The sequence below is a fragment of the Leucopleurus acutus genome, assembly GCF_964270905.1.
Source record: "Leucopleurus acutus genome assembly, chromosome: 3".
In the NCBI taxonomy this organism is placed as follows: Eukaryota; Metazoa; Chordata; class Mammalia; order Artiodactyla; family Delphinidae; genus Leucopleurus; species Leucopleurus acutus.
The window spans coordinates 123,088,056-123,111,750 of NC_139145.1; the positions used below are offsets into that span (position 1 = coordinate 123,088,056).

General features: G+C 38.2%; 1 protein-coding gene across 1 annotated transcript in view; it reads right to left on the bottom strand.

Moving 5' to 3' along the window:
* Positions 1–8,118: 8,118 nt before the first annotated feature.
* The window catches only part of LOC309958940 (microtubule-associated serine/threonine-protein kinase 4-like), a gene marked incomplete at both ends in the record, with an annotated part of 316,578 nt that continues 301,001 nt past the window's right edge, over positions 8,119–23,695 (bottom strand). Inside the window, 3 exons of the mRNA XM_082835057.1 lie at positions 8,119–8,122; positions 8,753–8,788; positions 20,327–20,358. Coding sequence (XP_082691183.1) covers positions 8,119–8,122; positions 8,753–8,788; positions 20,327–20,358 — 72 coding nt within the window. The remainder of the gene's footprint in view (positions 8,123–8,752; positions 8,789–20,326; positions 20,359–23,695) is intronic.

The window sequence follows — 23,695 nt, forward strand, 5'->3', positions numbered from 1 at the left end:
CAGACTCATTACGTGGCGTGGCTGAAGCATCTTCACCCACCTTGCTGGCCCAGGCACAATGCTTCCTTTCTCTCAAGCATCCACCTCCTGTGTGGGCCTCAAGTGGCCTCTCTAGGCCCTTAGTTTTCAGCCACCATCATTTACATACTTGGGGCTCCAGCCCTGCGGGTTCCAGGAATACTCGCTGACGGCTGGGGTAAGAGTGAGTATTCCCCCCCTAACAGGGCCTCCCCACTCCCAACAAGGATCATTCACCACTCTGCAAGATAATGTGAAGTCAGGCGCTGCTAAACAGAGGACCTGGGTTTCAAAGTCTGTGCCCATGACAGAACTGCCTGGAGACGCAACTGCCTCCGGCTTAATGTAGAAACAACTGTCTGAGCCAAAGCAGAGTGAGGGTACAGGATCAAGCAGCAAGAGGCACTGCAGTCACTCACTTCTGAGGATTCAACCATCTCAGCCTACTCTGCTTGTCAAGATCCCTCAAACACGTTTCTCTGCTTCCGTAACACCTGTCTTTTCTTTCCCTCTCCTGGCCTTTTCACCACAGGATCTGTCTGGAAGACGCTGGGAACGGCAGGGGCTGAAAAAGCTGTGAAGAAAGTTAAATCTTTCTATGATACAAGTGACCTGGGGGAAATCTCCGTTCTATGCATAGCCACTCTCTATCTTTTACTGTTTTTAATAAAAAAATCTATGAAGGGAATAACAGAATGAACATCTATATCACCTGAATATCACCTAATCAACTTGATAAATCAAACACCACTGAAACCCCCAGCACCCCTTCCTGATCTCAGTTCCCCTCTCTCTTCCCAGAGGTAGCCACCAACATGAATTTGGTGTTTCTTATTCTCGTGCAAGCCTTCATACTTTTACTACAAAAACAACCCTCCTAAAATCAGTCGGCTCCTTGGTCACAGTCCCACTGGTTATTTTTTTTTTTTTTAAACTGTCTCTTTCCTTTCCTTCCCTCATCTAGAAAAAGACTAATTATCAGATAAATGTACTCAAACCATGGGGATCACAACTGTCAATAGCTTAATCTGATTCTTGCCAACAATATCTATTTTATTTACTGCATTACCTCCCCTCTCCCCTCAATAAAGCTGTGATATAGGGAATTCAAGCCAGACCAAGAGGAAGTACACTTTGAATAGTTATCTATTTCTGGCACTCCTCAATTCGAATTGGTAAATGGAAGCCTGTTTCACCTACACTCAAAATTCTCTAACAAACCAAAACAAACAAATTAGAATTTAGGAGAAGAACAACTGCACTCCTTTATACAGAGAACTGGAAAAACATGAAAACATTTATCAGTAATGAATCCATCACTCTTACCTGTTTTCATAAAAGACAAACGCAAACAATAAAATAAAATTGCACTAGACTCAAATACATTAAGTGGAGGACCCAACGTCTACCACCATCTTTGGAGCCTACCATATTCATATTGGAAGTTGGAACAACTTAATGTAGGAATACAATAATTGCTTAGTCAACTAACTAATGGGTTAGTCCACGAGTATTAAACAGTAAGGGAGGTACATGATTTTAAAACACACATAAAAATATTTATGAAACAACTGTTACACGCCAGGCATCGTTCTAGGCATGGAGGACCTAGGGAACCTCTACCCCAGCAGGACAGCATGTGCAAAGTTACACTAATGTCATATTCTGAGGAACTCTGGGAAACCCTCCCTGATCAATAAATCACTCTACAAATCACAACTTGGATAAGAATGGCCACACTGCTGGTTTCTGAGGAAATCTTATAAAACCCCAAGTGTTAAAGCCAAGCAAAGAAAATCTGTTCTATTCCCTAAATGAATATAGCATCTCTTTGTTGACTAGTGGAACCTATGAAAATGTGTTGTTCAGAGTGATTTCCCACACATAAGAACTTTTCTGAACCTAAACAAATATCGCCAACAGCTGTAGAAAAAACGTTAATATTTGGAATTTTATAAAACGAATTACTGAAAGTAAGGAAGTGGGTCGGGAACCTAAACAATGATACATGACCATTAGAAACAGCCCAGCACTTAGTTCTCCTGGCTGTTTCTGTTGGAAGACACAGCAAATTTTGTGGGCAAGCAGGGCACTCAGCTCACATATGACTGGTCTGCTCCAGAAGTACTTCCTAGCTGGAAAGAAAATGGACTCCAAGAATCAATAAGTATCAAAGAATGAGGATTTAGAAGAAAGCCTAAAATACATTAAAATGCTGATGGGGCTCTCTCTACAAGGTGAGATTCTGGATGAAAACTTTTCTTCTTCATACTTCTCTATTTTTCTACAATGGAAATAATCAGGAAAAATGATCAATGCTTTATGATCTAAGAATTCTCACAGTAAAATAAAATGCTACCCCATTTCTTAAATGCTACAAGACTACAATACTGAAAATACCCGAAGGAAAAATTATTTAATGCATCAAAAGACACAAGTGAAAGCTAAATGCTCTGCTTTTTTAAAGAGTCTTTTCTCTAAGTGATAAGATACAGGGAAATTTTGAATGCATTTTTTCCTGTGTTTACTAGTTCTTCCACAATGATTCCCTGTGTGATTGATAGAAGTATTGCTTAAATTATTATTTTCTACAAAGGTCAATTAGCCCTAACTTAATAAGATACTATAAATCCTACATTATTACTCAAAAAATAGACCACAATAATAGACCACATATCAGTTCATTCTCCAACAACAAGTCTCGGAAATGCCTCCTAGACTGAATTATTCCCCTCTTTGAAAGGATCCATATAAGTTCAGAGAGGTCAGAATGTACAGAAATTAGCAATTTCAGCGGAACACAGGTCCCTGGTTCTCCACTGCTGCTACTCTGTGAGCAGATCAGCACCAAGTCAGATGAGTAAATGAAAGCACATGGTAACAGGTAGAAAATGGAGAGCAAGGTGGTTTGGTTTTTAAATCTCTTTCATATGACTTACACTGCAGGAGTAAAGTATTTCCTGATGACAGAAACACAACTGAACTCAGGGCCAGCTACCTCTTTTACGACAGGCTTTTAAGGCTTATCTTAAGATGCGCTTTTCCTTCCTTCTGCTCTGAACCCCGTTTCCCAATAATCAAGTGGTAGGTTATGAAGCCAGAGAACAATTTGTTACGTCTATGAATCCCTCTGCCTGCAAGGCCAAGTTTCATCAGCACCCCCCTCCCCCTGCTGCAAGCAACTTGAAATATATGACTGTGTTCTTAGGTTAAGGTCAGTGGTCTGGGTTACAAACATGGGCAGAATGATTTCTATATGGGCAACAAAAAAAGCAAGAGCTTGGGCATCCTCAACAGAGTCATTTACACTCTACAGAGAAGACAGATGAGTGGAAGTCGCCCCCAGGTGTGAGGCGATGGAAGCTTCGGGGCTCTCAGGAGGATGCAGTTCTAGGACCACAACCAAAAGAAGCCAAGAATGAGAGGATAACTTGAAATATGTGAGTCACAACCTTTGAAAGTACCTACAACCCTCAAGCACCTACTTCCCTCACTGGCCAGCGTCATTTCTTTTGGAGGCAGTCCTCCCAGTGGCTGGCTCGAGAGATTATTTTCAGCCTTCATTTTGAAGGCTCCTGCTGCCAACACCTGTCTCGATTGTCACTGGCTGACCCCTAAAGACGGAGAGTGCGATTCCCCAATATTAATGGACCTCAAGAGGACAATTCTTTCTGCCAGGCTCACAATGGGTAGGAAAGCCTTCAACTACCTGGCATTTCTTTTAATCAGTTATACTGCTTTGGGGCTCATTTTACAAAGCCATCTGGCTTTGCAGACATCAATGCAAGGACTATGAAAAACCCTCACTTTTTACTGCGGCCCCAGAAAGGGGAGAAATCCACTTCAAAGTGTGTTAAGCTCCAGGGTTCTGGTGTAGAAATTTCTTGCTCCGATTCTTCATTGTTCAGACATCCAAGGAGCCTAGCCATCTAGGACATAAAAGAATTCTTCTGAAAGCACCATGTAAAATAAAGTGTTTGTTCAGTCACAGTGTCCCTACAAATGTGATCTTATGCTCCATGGCGGGGTGTCTAAGAAGATGAAAATGAAGAGGTCTCAACAGAGCTAGTGGAAACCTGGTCAGATAAATGGGAGGTTGGGAGACATGAGCCGTCCTAAATTGGAGAACGCTGAGGTGCCCACCTTCCTATGAATATTCTACTCATTCTCACAAAATGTTCCACACCTCAGTTTGGCATTAAGGAGAAATGCTTTGACTTTTTTTTCCACGACTGAATACAACTGCAATTGTATTTAAAATATCTTTACTTTCTATTGCTTTGACAGGTTCACTTTTGAAGTTTTCTATTCATACATTTCAATAGTCCTATCTCTTTTTAAGAGACAGTGAGCTGGCTTTTAACAAATTCAATACTAGGAGAAGGGACCAATGGTATTTTATTTTTTTCTTTCTTTTTTTCTTTTTTTTTTTTTTTACAAAGAGTTATTTCATTCATCCGAATTTAAATGCTAGCAGAAACTACAAAACTCTAGGAGACTGACACATCAACATTTAGATGTATAAACATACTATGGGGATTAATAACTAGCACCCAGATTTAATGTACCATTTTAAAAAGTTATCCTCTGACATAACTAACCTGGAAGCTAAATGCAGCTGGAGGTTCACGTCACCAGCTCACAATAGGTTTCTCAAAAGAGGCAGTTATTTCTCTTTTGAGGAATGAGGGTCACTGACTACTGACCCAATGCTTCATGCAAATAAATGGAGCAGTCTCAACACATTTCTTAATGGCCAGAAGACCTGACAGCAGAAAGGACAAGTGCTTAGGTCACAATTACAGTTGATTTATAATTTCTGCAACGAGCCCAGGGACAGGGTGGGTCTTCATTCCAAAGGAACCTTATCTTCTCTGGTGATAATACACCTGACTTGCAACAGACCTGTTCAAGGCGAAGCAACATAGAAGAAGTCTCATCCTTGCATTTGATCTGCTGCAGCAATATTCTGTTCTACCTCTTACATGTTGGAGGCTTAACATATTCTAACAGTGAATTAAGGCAAAATAAAGATAGGAAACTGGTGATATTGTATTTTGAGACAATTTAAGATAGTATCACTCATAGGAAGGTAGTATTTAACAAGGGTAACATTTTAACAAGAACAAGAGAATCGTATTAAATTAGAACAGTATTAAGTGAAGTTACATTTTACTGTGGCCATTTGTAACATTTACAGATCTTAAATTGATAATTAATGTGTGCAAAATATTTACCTTGATTCAGTTTTAATTTTTAGTTGTAAGACTTTTTTCATCTTTTAAAAGTACAATGTCACATAAGGTTATTTTACTTCAGTTTGATCTAGATTAAGAACACCTATGAATTAAGGTGGGTTCTGGCCCTAAGGAATATTGCTTTGCACATAATACCTGAAATATTTTTGGAGGTACATCATTGTTCTTTGGCCATCACAGTAATACCAACACTTGCTTAGTATCTTCACGTGAGGTGGAGAGGCTGAACATAACTTTAGTTGATTCACTTAAATCCACACATATGATTATTTTTACCCAATGCTTCAGTTGTGGGGCATTTGCTTCCTCATTCCTTAAGTCCCGTGAACACTATTTCAATCATTCTAGCGCTTATATCTTCCCAGTTTATCACTTCAAGTCCTTGAAATCACAGTGACTTTTTGGCTATGATGGCGCACTTGCGGCAACTAGAGTTCTTCTAGCTTCAAAAACAAAAAACTCTGTTTATTGCCTGTGGACTCTACTACAGCCACTCCAACCCCTGGTCACAAATGGTTATGTTTGTTTTACGAAAAAGGAGAAGTTCTCCATTCTAATTTAAACAATTCTATCTTCCAGAGTCTAAGCTTGGGCAGCCCTGGAGCAAATTAAAGGCTTAAATATTTGGCATATTTTATAAAAGAAACATTCCTTTATTATTAATCTTATGACATCCTTATTTATTGTTTACTTACTGTGATTTTAAGTTCCTGTGATAGCCTACATATACTTAAAAACAACTTTATAATTAACAATACAGAATTCACACACATGCAGAATTATACTTAAAATATACTCTATATCTTTCTTTTTAAATCATAGTTGATTTACAATATTGTGTTAGTTTCAGGTGTACAGCAAAGTGATTCCGTTTATATATATATATGCATATATATGTAAATATACACATAAATTCTTTTTCAGATTCCTTTCCATTATAGGTTATTGCAAGATATATTCAATAAGCTTAATGGTAATTATAAGCTTGTTCAAAGGCTCATAATTAGCATTTCCTCTGTCACTTAAATTTCCACTATTGGCCAGCAGAAGTTCCTTCAGTTCTGTTCATCTCTTTATAGCACCACACACTATTGAAAGCATCCCTTCTCTTTAGCAAAACGAAACAAAACCAACCAAAAACCAAAAACAACTGTTTTGAAACCAACAAAATGTTCCCTTATCCCAACTGTAGCAGCCAGTTATGTTCCCTGTGCTATACAGTAAACCTTTGTTAATTTATATATTGTAGTGTATATCTGTTAATCCCACACTCCTACTTTATCCCTCCCCCCCTTCCCCTTTGGTAACCATAATTTTGTTTTCTATGTCTGTGAGTCTATTTCTGTTTTGTAAGTAAGTTCATTTGTGTTATTGTTTAGATTCCACATGTAAGTGATATCATATAATATTTGATAAACATAAATATAAAAAGATACTTATGTTACCATCTTTGCCTATTTTGATGATGATTAAAACTTAAGTGCAGGAAACACAATTTGAGTTGGTCAAAATACAGCTTATTAGGAAACATGAGAAATGTGATATGCCTTTTATGTAGTACAGTTTATATCATGTGTCAACCTTTGATAAAACATGATTGACTCATTTTTAAAAACATAATTATATTTTTCAAGTATATCACTCAATAATAATCACAATATGTTATTTCACCATTTCCTTTTTGGCCATAGAACAAATTAATGGCTTTTTTTCTAATTAACCAAGTAAACATGGGTAGAACCTACATGGGGATGTCCCTTTACTTTCATAAGCAAAATACAGACCTCACATGTAAATGCATATGTGTTCATTTGTGAGACAATATTACCATTATTTTAAATCACAAACAGTTTTAGAGTTTAGCTTCAATATTTCAAATGCCTTTAGAGAAATGTAAAGGTATTTATTACCTTAATACTATAACTAAAGTTTCCAAAAAAGCTATTAAGAATGTCAGGGAAAACAATTAAGTTAATATCACATTAATATAAACTTAATGTTAAGAATTGTCAAAAACATAAAGTATTAGACAACTTTACCTCAAATTCCAAATGTGACAATTTCTTAAGTCAACATTTAAATTTTAGAAAAACCAAATCATAAAAGATTGCAAAACACATAGTTTATTATGCACTTCAGTTACAGTTCTTTGTTCACATTATCATATTTACACACCCCTCAACCAATCCAGGTATGGGTATACTTTATAGTTCGTTACATAAGCAGAAATACAAATTATTTATAAGCTCACTTTAGCTTTATTACAATCTAATTTTTAGACAGATTAAAATATGTCATGCCAAAAAAAAAAAAAAAATGTCATGCCTGCATCCCCATTTTCACTAGGGTAACTGTACAATCATCACAAAGTAAAGTCACATTTAAAGAATTAAAATTCATAGAAAAACCTTTAGGTAATCAATAAATATTTTCCAATTAGTAACATCAAGTAAAGAGATCCCCAAACTGAGAAATAATTTTTGGCTTTATTTACATGTATTATTATATATTATATTCAAAATATTTAAGATAAAACTCCGCATCTTTAACTTTTAAAATTTAAGTTAACCAGATCAATATGAAACAAAAAATAAATGGCTAAAAACACCTATGAAAAGTGTGAAAAGCAGACCAGTGAGGGAGAACTTACCAGACATTACAACTCACTAGAAAGCCACTGCATTCAAAACAAAATGGTGTTGGCACAGAAATAGACAGAGATCAGAACAGAGAGGCCAGAAATAGATACAAATGTATATGGCATCTTTATATGTGACAAGGGTAACATTTCAATCCCATGAAAAATAAAGTTTCTCATAGTAACTAGGACTTAAGTAACTGGTTATCTAGGGGGAGAAAAAAGAAAGAAAGATAGAATCCTACCTCATATCATGTACAAAACTTAAAACTGGAGTAAGATCTCAATGCTTTTAAAAATGGGGAAGAATATTTACAAGAATACTTGTACGACCACGGGATGGACAATACCATCATAAGCAAAACAGATAATAGAAGCAATAAAGAAAAAGACAGACATAAATAATTACAAAACATAACAATAAGTAAGGATTTTCTTTTGGTAAAAGACATCATACACAGAGACAAGAACTATAAAGAACAATAAAGCTATACTTGCACATATGTAACGATAAAACACAATAAATACCTCCCAGAAACTGTGATGGGAAAACACCACCAAGTAGAAAAATGGGCAGTGAAAATAAATAGGAAATGAAGAAAAGGGAAATTCAAATGAACAATAAACATATGAAAATATATTTAACATCAGAGGCAGTCAGTGAAGAAAATGTAAATTAATGATCAGCGATAGTAAGATTGGCAAGAATTAAAATAGACAGTGGCATCCAATGCTGGTGAGAATGCAGGAAATGGGCATTCTTATGTGCAAACGTGATTTGCTATTCCTTTGGGGAAAAGAATCTAGAAATACATATTAAAATTAAAAATACACATACCGTTTGGCCAAGCAATTCCACTTCTGGGAATCTATCCTATAGGGAAAAAAAAAGGACCAGTATGTAAGGACATAGGTACAAAGATGTTTACTGCAGCATTGTTTGTTGTGGGGCAGAGGAAGAGGGGGGACTGGGAATAACATGACTGCCCATTAATGAGGAAATGTTTAAATGAAATGTGGAATATCTATAATATAGAATATTATGTATTATTAAAAAGAATGAGATAAATCTGTACATAGTGACTTGGAAGGCTGATAAGGTGAAAAAAGCAAATTGAAGAGCTATACTTCCATTATGAGAACGGCAACAACCACCAGAAGAAAACAATGGACATGCAGACACTCACATGTACATGGAGTAAGGAATGGAAGAACACAGACCAGGCTAACAATGGCCACCCAGGATTGGGAGTGGGAACAGGGAATGGAAGGGATGGGGATTATTTACTTCCTCCTAGTGTCTCTCTGTGCTGTTTCACTAGTTACCATGAACACTATATTAATTTTACAACTTTCAGAATACATTTAAGAAAAAAATATTAGCTTTATTAGTGGTAGTAGAGCAGAAGGACTTCCAGACATTCATCTGTAGTAAAATAGTAGCCATTAAATAAATATTCCCTTCTTTGCTTATGCCAGTCACTGCAGTGTTCTTTTTTTTTTTTTTTTTTTTTTTTTTTTTTGAGGTACGCGGGCCTCTCACTGTTGTGGCCTCTCCCGTTGCGCAGCACAGGCTCCGGACGCGCAGGCTCAGCGGCCATGGCTCACGGGCCCAGCCGCTCCGCGGCATGTGGGATCTTCCCGGACCGGGGCACGAACCCGTGTCGCCTGCATCGGCAGGCGGACTCTCAACCACTGCACCACCAGGGAAGCCCCCCACTGCAGTATTCATTTTTGATGGCTTGCCCAATATCCATTCTGTCTCTCTCCCGTATGTGTATCAGCCATGTGGTTTGGGTGGGGTTGACTCCACCCCATTCCCAGAAATTCCTGAATGGTCTAAGCCAGTTCTGTCCACCAGAAATACAATTTTAAATTTTCTAGTAGTCACAGTAACCATGAAAACTGCTGGCAGCCATCTATGAGCTAGGAAGGAAGCCTGCCCTGGGATGAGGGAGAGACTGGGTCCTTGTGTCAACACTGAACCTCTGAATCAACCCTTGCAAGAAGCATGGACTTCTTAGTTACATTAGCTGGTAAATTTCCTTTATTTTTTTCAGCCACTTTGAGTTAGGTTTTCTGTTACTTGCAATCAAATGTATTCCAGTTGATAAACTCATCTATGGACTAAACAAATACTTCCTTCTTAAGCGAAATAACTCAAATGTTCAATATTTCTTCACTTGCAGTCAAGGCATGCTTTTGTTAAACTAGCCTTACTTGATAACACCTTTAGGCAGCTTCTGAAAACATGCCCAGAGAAGATTTCCAAAGACGAATTCCTGATCATGCAGGGTAACTTTGCATGGTTACAACTCAGAGTATTTCTCCTTAAGACAATACAGACATAAGGCGTCAGAGCAATCAATTAGCTCCACTCTCATTCCACCCTCTTTGCTGACCCTCCCTTTCTAGACCAGTGTGTCCCACCTTTGGCACTATTACCATATTGGGCAGATAAGTCTTTGTTGGGGGGGGGGGTGTGGTTTCCTGTACACTGTAGGATGGCTAGCAGCATCCCTGGCTTCTCTCTACCCACTAAATGATAGGAGAAATCCCACCCCCACCCCAAGTAGTTGTGACAATCAAAAATGTCTCTAGACACTGTCAAATGTCTCCTTAGGGGACAAAATCACCTCTGGTTGAGAACCACTGTTCTAGACCAATAATTAGTTCTAATGTAGAACTGACCTTCATTGTTTTACCACATGATGGCCTCCCCCCGCTGCCCCCACCCCGCAAGTGTTCCCTGCATCACAATCTTTCCAGGCATTATGGCCTTCTCCTCGACTAGACATGAATACGTGACCCTTGTCTGGCCATGCTCTTCCTCCTCTGATCCCCGCTTATGCTGAGCCCGAGCTCTCCACTGCAGGTCTTCTTTCCGGAAGAAATGTAGCTAGTCCCCTCTGACTTCAGCTTGACATCATTACCTGACCTGCTCCCTGAATCACCCACCCAACCATTTCTTTGAGCTTCTCTGAGGGGATATTTTCTCATTTGTGGTCACTCATTCCTCAATTCAGCCTTCCCCGGCTGGGTCAGCCACCTCCTCCATCAGTATATCGTGGGGGACAATTCCACCCCACTCTCTCCACATTGTATCAACTCACACATTATTCTCCCTAATTCATCCCTAAGACTAAAGATAGGTTATAACCACTGGAAAATTCTTCATAGCTTCTCAAATTGATTGACAGATTTAATGCAATTCCAATAAAAATCTCAACGGGCTTTTTTGGATGGAAATTGACAAACTGATTCCAAAATTAAAGAACCTAGAATAGTCCAAACAATTTTGAAAAAAAAAAAAAGAACAAAGTTGGAAGATTAACGTTATCCGATATCTGAACTTATTATAAAGCTACAGTAACCAAATCAGTGGGGTACTGATATAAAACAAACAGGCCATGATCCAGAATAGAAAGTCTGCAGATAGACACCCATATATGGACAAACAATTTTCATCAAAACTACAAAGAGATTCAGCAGAGAAAGGACAGTCTGTTCAACAAACGGTGCTGGAACAATTAGATACCTGTATGCAAGAACATAAACTTCGATCCATATTTTACCCATATACAAAATTAACTCAAAATAGATCATAGATGTAAAAATCTAAAATTATAAATCTTATGGAAAGAAAAAGGAGAAAACTTTTGTGACCCTGAGTAAGGCAAAGATGGCTTAGAGGCAACACCAAAACCATGAGCACTTACAGAACAAATTGATTATTTATACTTCATCAAAACTAATAACTTTTGCTCTTTAATAGATGCTGTAGAGAGATTGAAAACACAAGCCACAAGCTGGGAGAAAACTTACCAGTCATGTATAACAGCTTTAGTTATAATGGCCCCAAACTAGAAGCAGCCAAAATGTTCATCACTAAGTGGATGGATAATCAAACGATGGTGTATCCACCAATAGGATATTACTTAGAAATAAAAGTAAGGAATTATTAACATACGCTACAATAGAGCTGAATCTCAAAATTATTATGCCAAGTGAAATAAACCAGACAAAAAAGGGTACGAATGGTATTGTTCCATTCATTTGAAATTTTAGGAAATGCAAACTAATCTTTAGGGTTGGAAAATATTAGTACCTGTCTGATTGGGCATGTGAGGGCTGGGAGGAGGTAGCAATTACAAATCGGTAAGAGGAAACTTCTGGAGGAGATGGATATTTCAATACCTTCGCTATGGAGTCTGTTTCACAGGTGTGAATATACATATATGTCAATTTATGATATTGTGTATTTTAAGTGCAATTTATGGTATGCCAATTATAGGTCAATCAAGCTTTTTCTTTTTTTTTTTTTTTTTTAAAGGGGAGAGAGGAGCACTGTTAGCTGTTGGGGAAAACATTAACTGTTAGACCATGTAGGGTTATGCTGCTGTTGGGACACCCTAAATTGGTTCATGCTGTACATAGGATTTCATAAGAGGAAGTGGTTTTGTTGTTTTAATTTCTTTTGTGGTTTAATACAAATAGAATTCACAATTCCTGGGTACTTAACATAATACAGCCTAGGTGATGTTAAACAGTAGAGAAAAGGTCCATGGGTGGGAAGAGACTACACAGAGCCTTGAGAAGTACCGATCTGAACTATGTTTGCTTTAATTCTCCTTTTAAGTATCTCCCCATATAACCACCACCGTCACCACCCCCTGCTGTGGTCTTAAGGATGTGTCCAACCAACATCTTCCAGCAAAAAAAAAAATTAGAATAGAGCCAAGTGGCCTGAAATCTCAGAGATAATGATTAAGTAACATGCTTTTTAACAGATGTTTGATGACATTCTTTTTCCCCATGATTCTACCAGAATCAACTGCATTTACATACAAATTGGTAATACCTTAGAATCCCAGCTAAAAAAAGCCACCGTTGTTCCCCTAAGACATGAAACCATGTACTGATCTATTAATTTCATTTCAGTGTATGATGTCAAGTGCATTTTTAAAATATATTCCACGGCTTCCCAGGGCTTCCTTAATCCACAAGGACTGGTTTTAGAGTTTAAACTAATTTATCATAGACATTAAAAAACCTTCTGCTTACTCTCCCAGGTAATCGATTCTTGATTTGTTAAGATACTAAACACTATTCTTTACACCCTGAAATACCAAACCCCTGAACTCACTCATACGCCCCATGCAGAGCAAATCCTCTCAGCAGAGAGGCCAAGGGAAGCCCGGGAAAGCAGACCACTCCCTCCCTTGGACCCACTGCCAGCCCAGGGGGATGTCCCCCACTGCCCCTGCAGTAAACATCATTTGTTCCACAGCAGTGACACGGGGATGTCAGAGGGTGCCAACTTCTCCAAGAAAAGGCCCTCCTCGGTTTTTGAAAAATACAAATAAATCCAAAAGACAACCTCTGCCTCAAAGCCGACCTTCCCAAGTAAAAGCACACACCTCCACCACCAGTAACAGTAGAATCAGCATTGGAAAATCGGGGTTTAGTAGGAGCTCAGCAACCAGGGCTAATGTCACCACGAGGTTGATCTCACTGATCTCTAGGACACGACAAAAGTTAGAAATCATTTCTCCTGCACAATGAAAAGCACAACGCCTAGACCACATTAATATTTTCTAATAGGGAAGAACAATTTCACCTAAGCATCTACAAAACAGGCAAATATTTCTTGAAAGATTACTTTATAGTTCTAGAAAAGGGGCATTTAAAAATTCTTCCCCTCGATATATTATGCCTATTTAAATTTAGTATCATTAGAATTTTCATTCTTAAAAAAAAATTTTAATTTACCCTTCCATGCTAGGCACCCGTTTCCACATGCCGATAAAATTCATAGAATATACTTTTTTTTTTTTTTTTGCGGTACGCGGGCCTCTCACTGTTGTGGCCTCTGCCGTTGCGGAGCACAGGCTCCGGACGCGCAGGCTCAGCGGCCATGGCTCACGGGCCCAGCCGCTCCGCGGCATGTGGGATCTTCCCGGACCGGGGCACGAACCCGTGTCGCCTGCATCGGCAGGCGGACTCTCAGCCACTGCGCCACCAGGGAAGCCCTGCATACATACTTTTATGGATGAGGAAACAGAGACACATAGAGGTTAAGTAACCTTCTGAAGGTCACAGGCTGGTTAAACAGCAGAGGTAGGATTGAACCCAGGCCGTGTGGCTCTGAAATGCCTACTGAATAACAGACCTGAGAAGGTGGCTTTTAGTGAGAAAGTGCAGGCACCCACCTGCTGCAGTGGGCCACCCTCCACAAGGCTTGCTGAAAAGATGCTCACTGAAAAAGTCTCCAAATTCCTGTCTGACTCAGGCTTGCTATAAAGTCATTCTGAGAAATATGAAATAGAGAATTTACCCTCATGCCTTTGGGATCCAGAAGCCCGCTTTGCCATTACACACACCCTGATGCTCTCCTGAGAACAGCAGTTCTCATCTAGGGGTGGCATTTTAGATTCACCCTGAGAATGGGCTGAAAGTCCACAAGCCTCGGTGCTCCCCCTGCCTCTGCCCCCAATGCACATACGCGCAGATTCTGATTTGTACTCCCAAGTGTGTTTGGAAATGTGCGCACATACACACACACACACACACACACACACACGTATTTTGATAAACCTCCCTAGGCGATCCAACTCTCCCTCCCACGGAGCAAAACTAAGGTCTTCCTAATAATTTTCAAAGGTGAGAAGATCAATCCTACATTGTTTCTATCTCCCAGGTCTCCTCCCCCCAGCCCCCTCACAGAAGATGAATGCAGGCGTGATACAGGATGCTGCAAATACATACCAAATACCAAACTGGCTATTCGATGAATATATAAATGCAATTGACATTCTTTCACAGTCTGAAATCCTCTCTTTACTCTCAGGATATATTACACCATTCTGCTTTTATATAAACATGCCACTTTAAATGCTAATTCAGATGCAACACTCAATTTTTTCTTCATTTTGTTGCTGGGTTTCTAACATTCAAAATGACACTGGACTTCCATTTGGCTTCGACGATAGGCATTTTGAATTCTTGTTGTTTCAATATTTGTAGGGGTAGGAGGGAAGAATGTACTAAGAAGAAAACTAAATTTATTTTAAAACTTATCCAAATACAGTTTACATGCCCTTTATTTTGCTTGAATTAAGCCCTTTCCCTCTCTTTCAGAAAATGTTACCTTCACCTTACTGAAAATCTCGTAAATCTAATTTGACTCCGTTGTAAAACCAAGGTGATTGCCTCTCCTTGCATTCTAGAAATAACCTCATTTTACTCAAACTGCTTTTCTAAACAGCCCATCAAGGCAGCATGCTCTGGCTGAAATACAACTGGCTTGAACATACGTCTTCTTTTTGAAAAATACACACACCTACAGATGCCAATGATATCCACGTGAGCCTCTCCAATTACACAGAAGGTCACTTCCTATCTCGTCTCAAAATGAGGAATTTCAACCTAAGAAATATCCTAATCCAGTGCACCCATTTCAATCTAATTACAGTGAGACAAACTGTCTTCTGAGTCCAGCAGGCCCCGCTCCACCCAGAAGCTTCCAGTAACCCTCGGGGTCCTCTGCCTCTGTCAGCCTAAGCACTGTGACAACACTCTCTCCCTCTGTGGCTCACTCCATTCTTCCATCCCACCCAAACACCTTTCCTGCTCCTGCCCAAGAGAGACAATATGGGAAAGACGTGAGACAAGTTTATCACCTTTTTCATATACTTGTTAACGTATCCATGTGGCAAAATGGTTCTTGACAACAGCTCTCCTTGTCTGTCGCCAGACCACCAGAAGCATCCCATTAATGACTCGTGTTCTGCTGTGCTAAATGCAGCTCAGGGACACCCGTGCCCAAAGGTATGTACATTTCAATGAGACCCCGAGGAGAAAAGACCTTTAATATCCAACTGAATGAATTTCAGTTCTTACAGATCCAACTCAATGGATGTCTGGCACTGTGGTAAGTGTGTTTTAAGATGCCTGTTTTCTTTGTGGAGAGGAAGATGGACCTCCTAGCACACCTGAAACCATTGTATGCCAGCAGCACCTCACCCAACTTAGTCCGTGGCCAGCCCTACTAGACCCCAACCATTTCAGAATAATGATAAAAGGAAAAGGGGAATGGAGAAGGGACAAAACTCTATGGAGAGAAATAGTTGCTAAACACTAGTATTGCTGCTAGGTTGAGAAATTGAAATTAAACCGAGAAGACTCCTAAATTACTTTTTTTTTTTTTTTTTTGTGGTACGCGGGCCTGTCACTGTTGTGGCCTCTCCCGTTGCGGAGCACAGGCTCCGGAGGCGCAGGCTCAGCGGCCATGGCTCACGGGCCCAGCCGCTCCGCGGCATGTGGGATCTTCCCGGACCGGGGCACGAACCCGTGTCGCCTGCATCGGCAGGCGGACTCTCAACCACTGCGCCACCAGGGAAGCCCCCTAAATTACTTTCAATACTCCCAGAAATTCATCAGCACGCAGAAACGTACTTCTCCAGGCCTTCTGTGCACAGGAGGAGCTGCTTTCCGCTTTGGGTTTCTGCTGCTAGATGTGTGTGGCCAAACAACATAAAACCAAGAAACTAACGGACCAGGTGTCGGTCACTGTTCTACTAAAATAAAGTGATAACTGCAGATAGTCCTAGGGATCCCTGAACTACAGGGCTCCATGAAACAATGCACTCATGCCCACAATTAAAAGACGTAGAAGAAAGGCTATTTTAATTTTGGGTAGCAAGGAGAATTTACTTGCTAAGAAGAGATAGTGCAGTTTCATTCTCTGTGCAGGGGGCTTGGGGGGCGGGTCTTAAAGATCATTAAAAATCAACATTGGAGGAGGCGAGGGAGCTGGCCCCAGCCAATTTCCTGCCCCTCTCTCCAGGGAATTCCGAGAAGAAAAGAAGTTCCCTCTGTAGGAGAGAGCTGTTTATTTGAGCAATTAACAAAACATGAGGGGGTCCTTTAAAATTCAAGGGGACCTTGGTTTGCTCTGAACCATCCATTAGCTCACACCTTGGGCTTTTACCCTTTTTCCACTTTCCCTGTCAGAAAACAAACACCACCCAGAGAGCTTTGCGGCTTAGAAATGTCATTTTAGGAATCAAGTTCAAAAAACTGCTTAAGGGACCCACAACACTAGGAACTTTTTAATAAATATGGACAGTTTAGATTCGCTGTTAGAAATTTTACAAGATAAATGTCTTGTATTTGGAATTTGCTTTTAGCTTTTCCTCAGCATTGTTTGTTTTTTATAATTATACTTGTTGACACATCTTCTTTAGTCCAATCATCCTACCCGCCATACAGTATTTCACTGTATGACTATATCATAATTTATTCAAAGGATATACAGATTTTGACAGGTAGCTGAGAGGAAAGGGAGCAGAGAGTATGGCAACTTCTGTTCCAAGGAGAAAGACAAGAACATGCTAGAAGAATCTGGGAAAATGGCTACTCTTTGTAAGGAGAAGACAGCTAGCTAAAATCCACCCATAAAGGGAGCCAGAGTAGAAACGGGATTTGGGACCTTGAAGTTGGTAAAGGGCTGGAAGAGCCTCTGGAAAACTGATCGGGGGTCACTTGGTTTTTTAGTAACATCAGGTCTAGAAAGAAGTTCCCTTGATCTCTCTTGTCTGCTGACCTTTGCACCATTAAAAAAAGAAAAGTCACATCATTGTCTTTGCAACCTTTTAAAACACATGTGAAACACAGACTTCAAGTTATTCCTTGAGAAAATGATCGTAAATTACAAATTAGTGGGGATCTGGATTACTTTTTTTCTAGAAAGAATATAGGTTGCTTTTTTATCCTTTTCAATTAGTAATAAAAAGAAAAGCCTATTTTCTGTGTTCTTTTATTTGTAAAAGCTTTAACTGTTATATAATATATACATGCTTTATATAACAAATATGTTTTTATCACATGATTCCAGACAAACATTGTCTATAAGCTTACTTAAAATTTTTTATAGACAATACTAAAATTTTTTTAAAATATGATAAATCTATGTGTCTGAATGATGAAAGTGCATTTTTAAAATATTACCCTTCAAGGCATACCCATTAAAAGTGGCAGATAACAAAATCAGGTGCCTTCTTCCAAGAGCACAGCTTTTCTGAAGGTACACCCCCTCTGACAAGTTCAGTCGCATTGCCGGGTACCATAGACAATGAGGAATACATCACATTGCACAGTTGCTTGCTGTTGACATGGAAATACAACTCAACAGAAGAGCAGGATCAAATCCTCAATCTTTCTGGGAGAAGGTAATAAAAGACTTGAAAGCATTTATGCAGTAAATAAACAGAGGAAGTGTTAACAGGTTTAATGATCAGGTACCATGATGCGGGCTAGCACCCGTACCCAATAAAAACACACCTGTGCTCTTCTTCATCAGATTTGTATTAAAATCACTTGAGCATTTACCTCATAAGTATTTTCTTTTTCTCAAAGTCATAAATGAACCTTGCATGAGGTGAGTAATGACTGGCATCCTGTGTGGTGGTCACTGAAAACTCAGAGTGGCATTACATCCCAGAACATCTATGTCATAAGTCATTAATTCTTTGGGGAATACTTGTATTTAATAGAAAATTTTAAAATAGCATGGTTATTTCTTGTTTGCTTTACTTGCAATTAAGTTTTCCAAAATTCACTTAAAAAGGTAGATTTATGTTGATATATATGATTTTTATTCCCATCATCTGATTGATAGAGCAACTGATCTTTATTAGGAGGGGATTTTAATTGGCTTAAATGTAATTCTATCTTACTAAGTATTCAAAGCATGTACTCCAAACAAACTGATGCCATCATCACTTTTTTTTTTATTAAAGAGTCCATGCTCCCAAACAGAGAAATTTAAATATTTTCCTTATCATGTATTTCCCCCATCAACTCATGGCTATCAGCTAACATCAACAGAATTGAGACTTATACAAGCACAAAAGGAGATATGGCCCTTCAGTAGGTATAAGGAGTCTACTTTGCTAACTAACATTATTGTAATAATAATTTATAGGAAACATACTAACTTAAACAGGAAAAAAAAAAGCACCATTTATCATAAAGGCTAAAAGGAAGCTCTGACTAAAGTTCTTAAATAAAGTATACAAGACAAGCCTAAGATGCTTTAAGCATACAAAATTATGAAGGAAAAGAGATTTTTGTCTACAAAGATATTTTATGTAGATATTTCTGTTTTTCTTGTTTCTGATTTCTCATCATGTTGGGAAATATCAAAAAGTTTAAACTTTTACAAGTCTAGGCAAAAGAGTCCTAATCTTAATGCAGGAGATTGGAAGTTTTTGATTCTAAGGACATTTCCGATGCTAAACTATTAGGCCATTAACCTGTAGTGTCCAGAGATGTAAGCTGGGAGCGAGTGAAAATTTATTTAGGCACGCTCTCCAAGAATAATGATCCAGTGTTCTCCTGGCAACTAAAAAAGTGCAGACCAAAATGGAGAGCAATAAAATGTTCATGGTTCACGAAGTTTTGGTTCCTAGACGCAAAGACTGAAATTTCCCAAAATTGAGTCAAAAGAATGAATTCTTACAACAGTCACCACATACGTTTCTAATCCTCCAAGTTGAGATTTGCATGAATTTATCTTAAATATTAGACTTATTTTTTTAAAAGGACGGTTGCCCCATCCACTAAATTCAGCATAAATCAGACACCAAATCCAAATATTTCCAAATCAGCCCTTACACAGTACTAGTTGATAGTAACTGTACCTTAGAAGAATATTAAAGGCAATTAACTTCATTCTGCAACTTGCTGATGCAAAAGCTATGATTTATGCAAATATATTATCAGCCTTAAAAATAAAAGGTGGAAACATACTACAAAGAAATCAAGTCAATGTTCACAAATTTGCTATTTTAATATAAGAGCATTACATGAATCAGTGCAGTAAGGTCTAGATCTAATAGAAAGTTTAGCTGATGCAAAGTCTTCATCAATTCAGAGGCAAAAGTATATCATTTACTCTGCATAAAATTCATAGTATAAAGATCATAGAATTCCAGATCATGTAGATAAGCACTAATTCTTTAGTCAGATCATTTTAAACTATCTGCAGACCAAATAATGTTTTTGCTTGATTACATAATAGAATTTTTAACTTTAAGATTCTCCCAGGAATAACCTGCTGTATAAAAATAAATAAATAAAGTAAAATTAAAAAAAAAAATTATCCCAGGAATAAATATGCATTTTGGCTTATAATGCCCATAAGGAACCCTGGAAACTTTCTTCAACTTATCTTGAAATCATTAATATTTAACATTTATAAATAAATGCAAAGCTTTGTGTTTTCTTAATTCAGTTGATTATCATTAATCTTCTGATTGCCATTGAAAATCTACAAGTCAGAGAATAATGACATTACAAACTGTATCCCAGAATACAAATGAATCAATAAAGAAATTATTCTACTTACAGACTTCCTCTTCTGGGGAGACTCAGCTCCTTCTGCAAAAGAAAAAACGAAACATGTATATGAGATGCTATATTAACCTTAGATTACTAGGACACCAAACAGGTAACATAAAATGTATCATCCTTACTATGCTTGATTTGGCATTTTCTTTTTTTTTTTATTTTTTTTATTTTTTTTTGATTTGGCATTTTCTATACTGAAAAGATTATAGTGTAATTAGTTTATGCTGGATCCCTTCTGACATTGTTCCCTTTATACACTGTATTTGACGTACAAACCCTGTTTACCTAAATTCCAGAGCAGAAAAGACATCAATCCTCCCAAAGCAATGACAGTCAAATACTGAGTTGAGCTACGTGACCCTATAATTGAGGGTAAGGGAAATCTGAGCAACCAAAGAACTTATCCAAAAAGGAAACAGAAGGAGGAGGAGAAATTTTGCAGAATTATAATTAAGTGAAAGGTGAAATGAAAAGGGTAGTGAAATCAGACTATTTGCCTCCAACAGAAATAAACTCATGCAAAACATTATGTCTACCAAAGATTATAATTTAAAAAAGAAATAGAGCAAAAGTTTTCCTTCTGGTATTATTTCTCAAAACAAATGTGACTTATGATTAAGGATATTTAAAAGTAGGTTAACGAACTTCTAAAAAGGTAACCAGACAGCAACAACAATTAATATAGTGCTTTATAGTTTCAAAGGATGCTCTCACACTTATCTCAAATTAAGATCATTATCTACCTTTCTAGAGAGAGTCTATGGGAAAATAAAACAAAATAACCCAGCAAACAAACAAACAAAAAGGGATACAGAAATACCTCCACCCACTAATGGAGCTTTCAGAAGCCTGGGCACTCGAGAATGATTACTTGATGACAATAATTAAAGAATAGGAAGTAATGAGTCGCCTGGCTATTTTAACTCAAAATTTGAAAGCCTTGACTAAATTTGGGCTTTCCTTCCCATAATTATCTTTTTTTTTTTTTGCCTGCCAGGAGCTCAAGCATCATTTTTTGAAAGGTGCTTCCCCTTCAGCTTCAAACTCACCTTTCCTGTTCCCTATTTTTATTGGATCCTGAAATGTTTGTCATGGCCTGTGGCCTCACATCTTACTTCTAAACCATGCAATTTGCTCCATCACAGCTTACAAAAAATGGACTTAAGAGCAGCAGCCCAGAGGAGGATCCTGCCTTAAATAGAACTTATCCAAAGTTATTACTTTACTCACTTATTAACTGGAAAATATATTTTGATACAGAGTTATAATAATCAGATCACTGTTTAATTGCAAGGAAAAAAAAAAACAATTTTAGGGACAGAGTATTTTCTTCCTTCTCCCAATAGCTAACCATTTTCTTTTCACGGACTGCAGGGTTCAGTGGTGAAATGCTTTTGTTTTGTTTTGTTTCGAGTTTTTCTTTAATCCTTCATTAGCCCCAAGAAATTATAACGTTTGCTGAAGTTGGCTCCCTGATTCTGAAACATAAATATACCTTTATTTACTAAAGCCTCTAATGAGAAGAGTAAAGTCTTTGACCAAGACAGTTTTCCTTGGGAACTGAAATGTAAATAGAACACCAATGAGTAATTGTCTCTACGTGTGTCTTGGGTTATGACAAGCACTGAGAAATCTGTTTGTATTCAGGTTAAAAAAAGAAAAAAGGAGAACTGCCTAGAAGTAATCATTCACCAGAGGGCTTCTTTTAAAAAGAAATTACTGATCTGAAAAGGAATACATATATATAACTGAATCACTGTGCTGTACACCTAAAACTAACACACCATTATAAATCAATAAACGTCAATAAAAAAAAAGAAATTACTGAGACCCACTACATAGCAAAAGGCCTAGAGCTTAATTAAATAAGTAAATACTGCTGTTTTAGTAAGTTCATCTGACAGCAGTATTAAAAGAAAAGGAGGCGTACCTGAGGTGCTATCATTAAAAACAGAAAAAAATAAGTCAGATGTTGTTTCAGTTCTGTACGCAAACAGATCACTCAGAAGATATAACAGGAGAAGGGCCAAATAAATGATCCCCAAATAGTTCAATCAATCATATTCCACCAAATGACCCGACTGTAAGCTGGCTGCTTTGCTATGAGAAGAAACTGCTGAAACGGCAAGATAAGGGATGAAAACCGACTCTGTTTTTAATCAGAAAGCCCTTCCAACAGGTCTAGAATTATGAGTTCTAAACAAGAAGAAAGGTCACAGTGGGTAACCCCGCACTGCTGCTCCCCGGGACGGCGGCCGAGGTTCCAGGACATTTAATAGGCCACTGTCAATGACCTGCAGGGTCTGTGCTAACCAGGCTGAGGAGCTAATCCACCTGACGGCTTGAATGTCAGGCTTGGAACTGGAAACTCAATTTGCTAGCAAATTGGAATCAGATGCGATGGTAATAAAGTGAGAGAAATGAATGTGCTGTGGCCAAGACCTTGTGAACAGTGGCTGCAAAAGCCTGCAAATCCCAAGAGGGCTAAGCGATTGCAGACAGAGCCAGGAGGGGCTGCTGTCCTGCTGCGCGGGGAGGGACCATCCACTGATCAAACTGCACGGGCTGGATGCAAATGAGCAATATCAAGGCACTTACTGCCCCAATCCTAGTGGTACTGTGCGTGTGTGTCCTTATTCTCTTAATGTCAGGATAAGGTCACTAAACCATACTTACATAATTAGATAAGACATGTGGTATTGGTGCCGGTCATAAACCAAAGCTTGTGCTTAGTATATTTGGAACATGTGTAAAAAATTAGCATCAGATTAAGAATAGAGAAGGGAAGGGGGCAGAGAGAGAAAAAAGGGCAAGAAGTGTCCATCTGAACTAAAATCTATGTGATTATTAATCATCACAGGTTAAAGAAATGCATGAGTGTATTTAAGAATATTAAAATTTTAAAATTATTTTCATTGATATTGATTTTTCAGTGACATCTAATATTTTTTAGAATTGCTGTGTATCATTACTTGCTTGAATAAATGATCTCCTTTGCCCCCCTTTCTAAAAATGTCGACTAGCAAATACGTGCATTTGAAAATAAAGACAAAGTTAATCGAAGAACTCTGTTTACCTTCTTGTGATCTCTTGATAAGACTGAGAACACACAGATTCCTCAAATACTGAAAGAGAATTTCTGTGAGTCTGGGAAGAAAAGAAAGCATAACAAATGATCCTGCCCCTTTCCTCGGCCAGCCTTGGCCTCAAAAGGAGAAGATAACTTGTCTCGTTCATAAAGGCAGTTGAGAAACAGCTGCAACGTTTAATATGTACAAGCAATTTCCACAATGGCAATTTAAAAAATATATACTATTTAATACGTATTTAATAGTTATACTACACAAATAAAACAACATGGCAACAC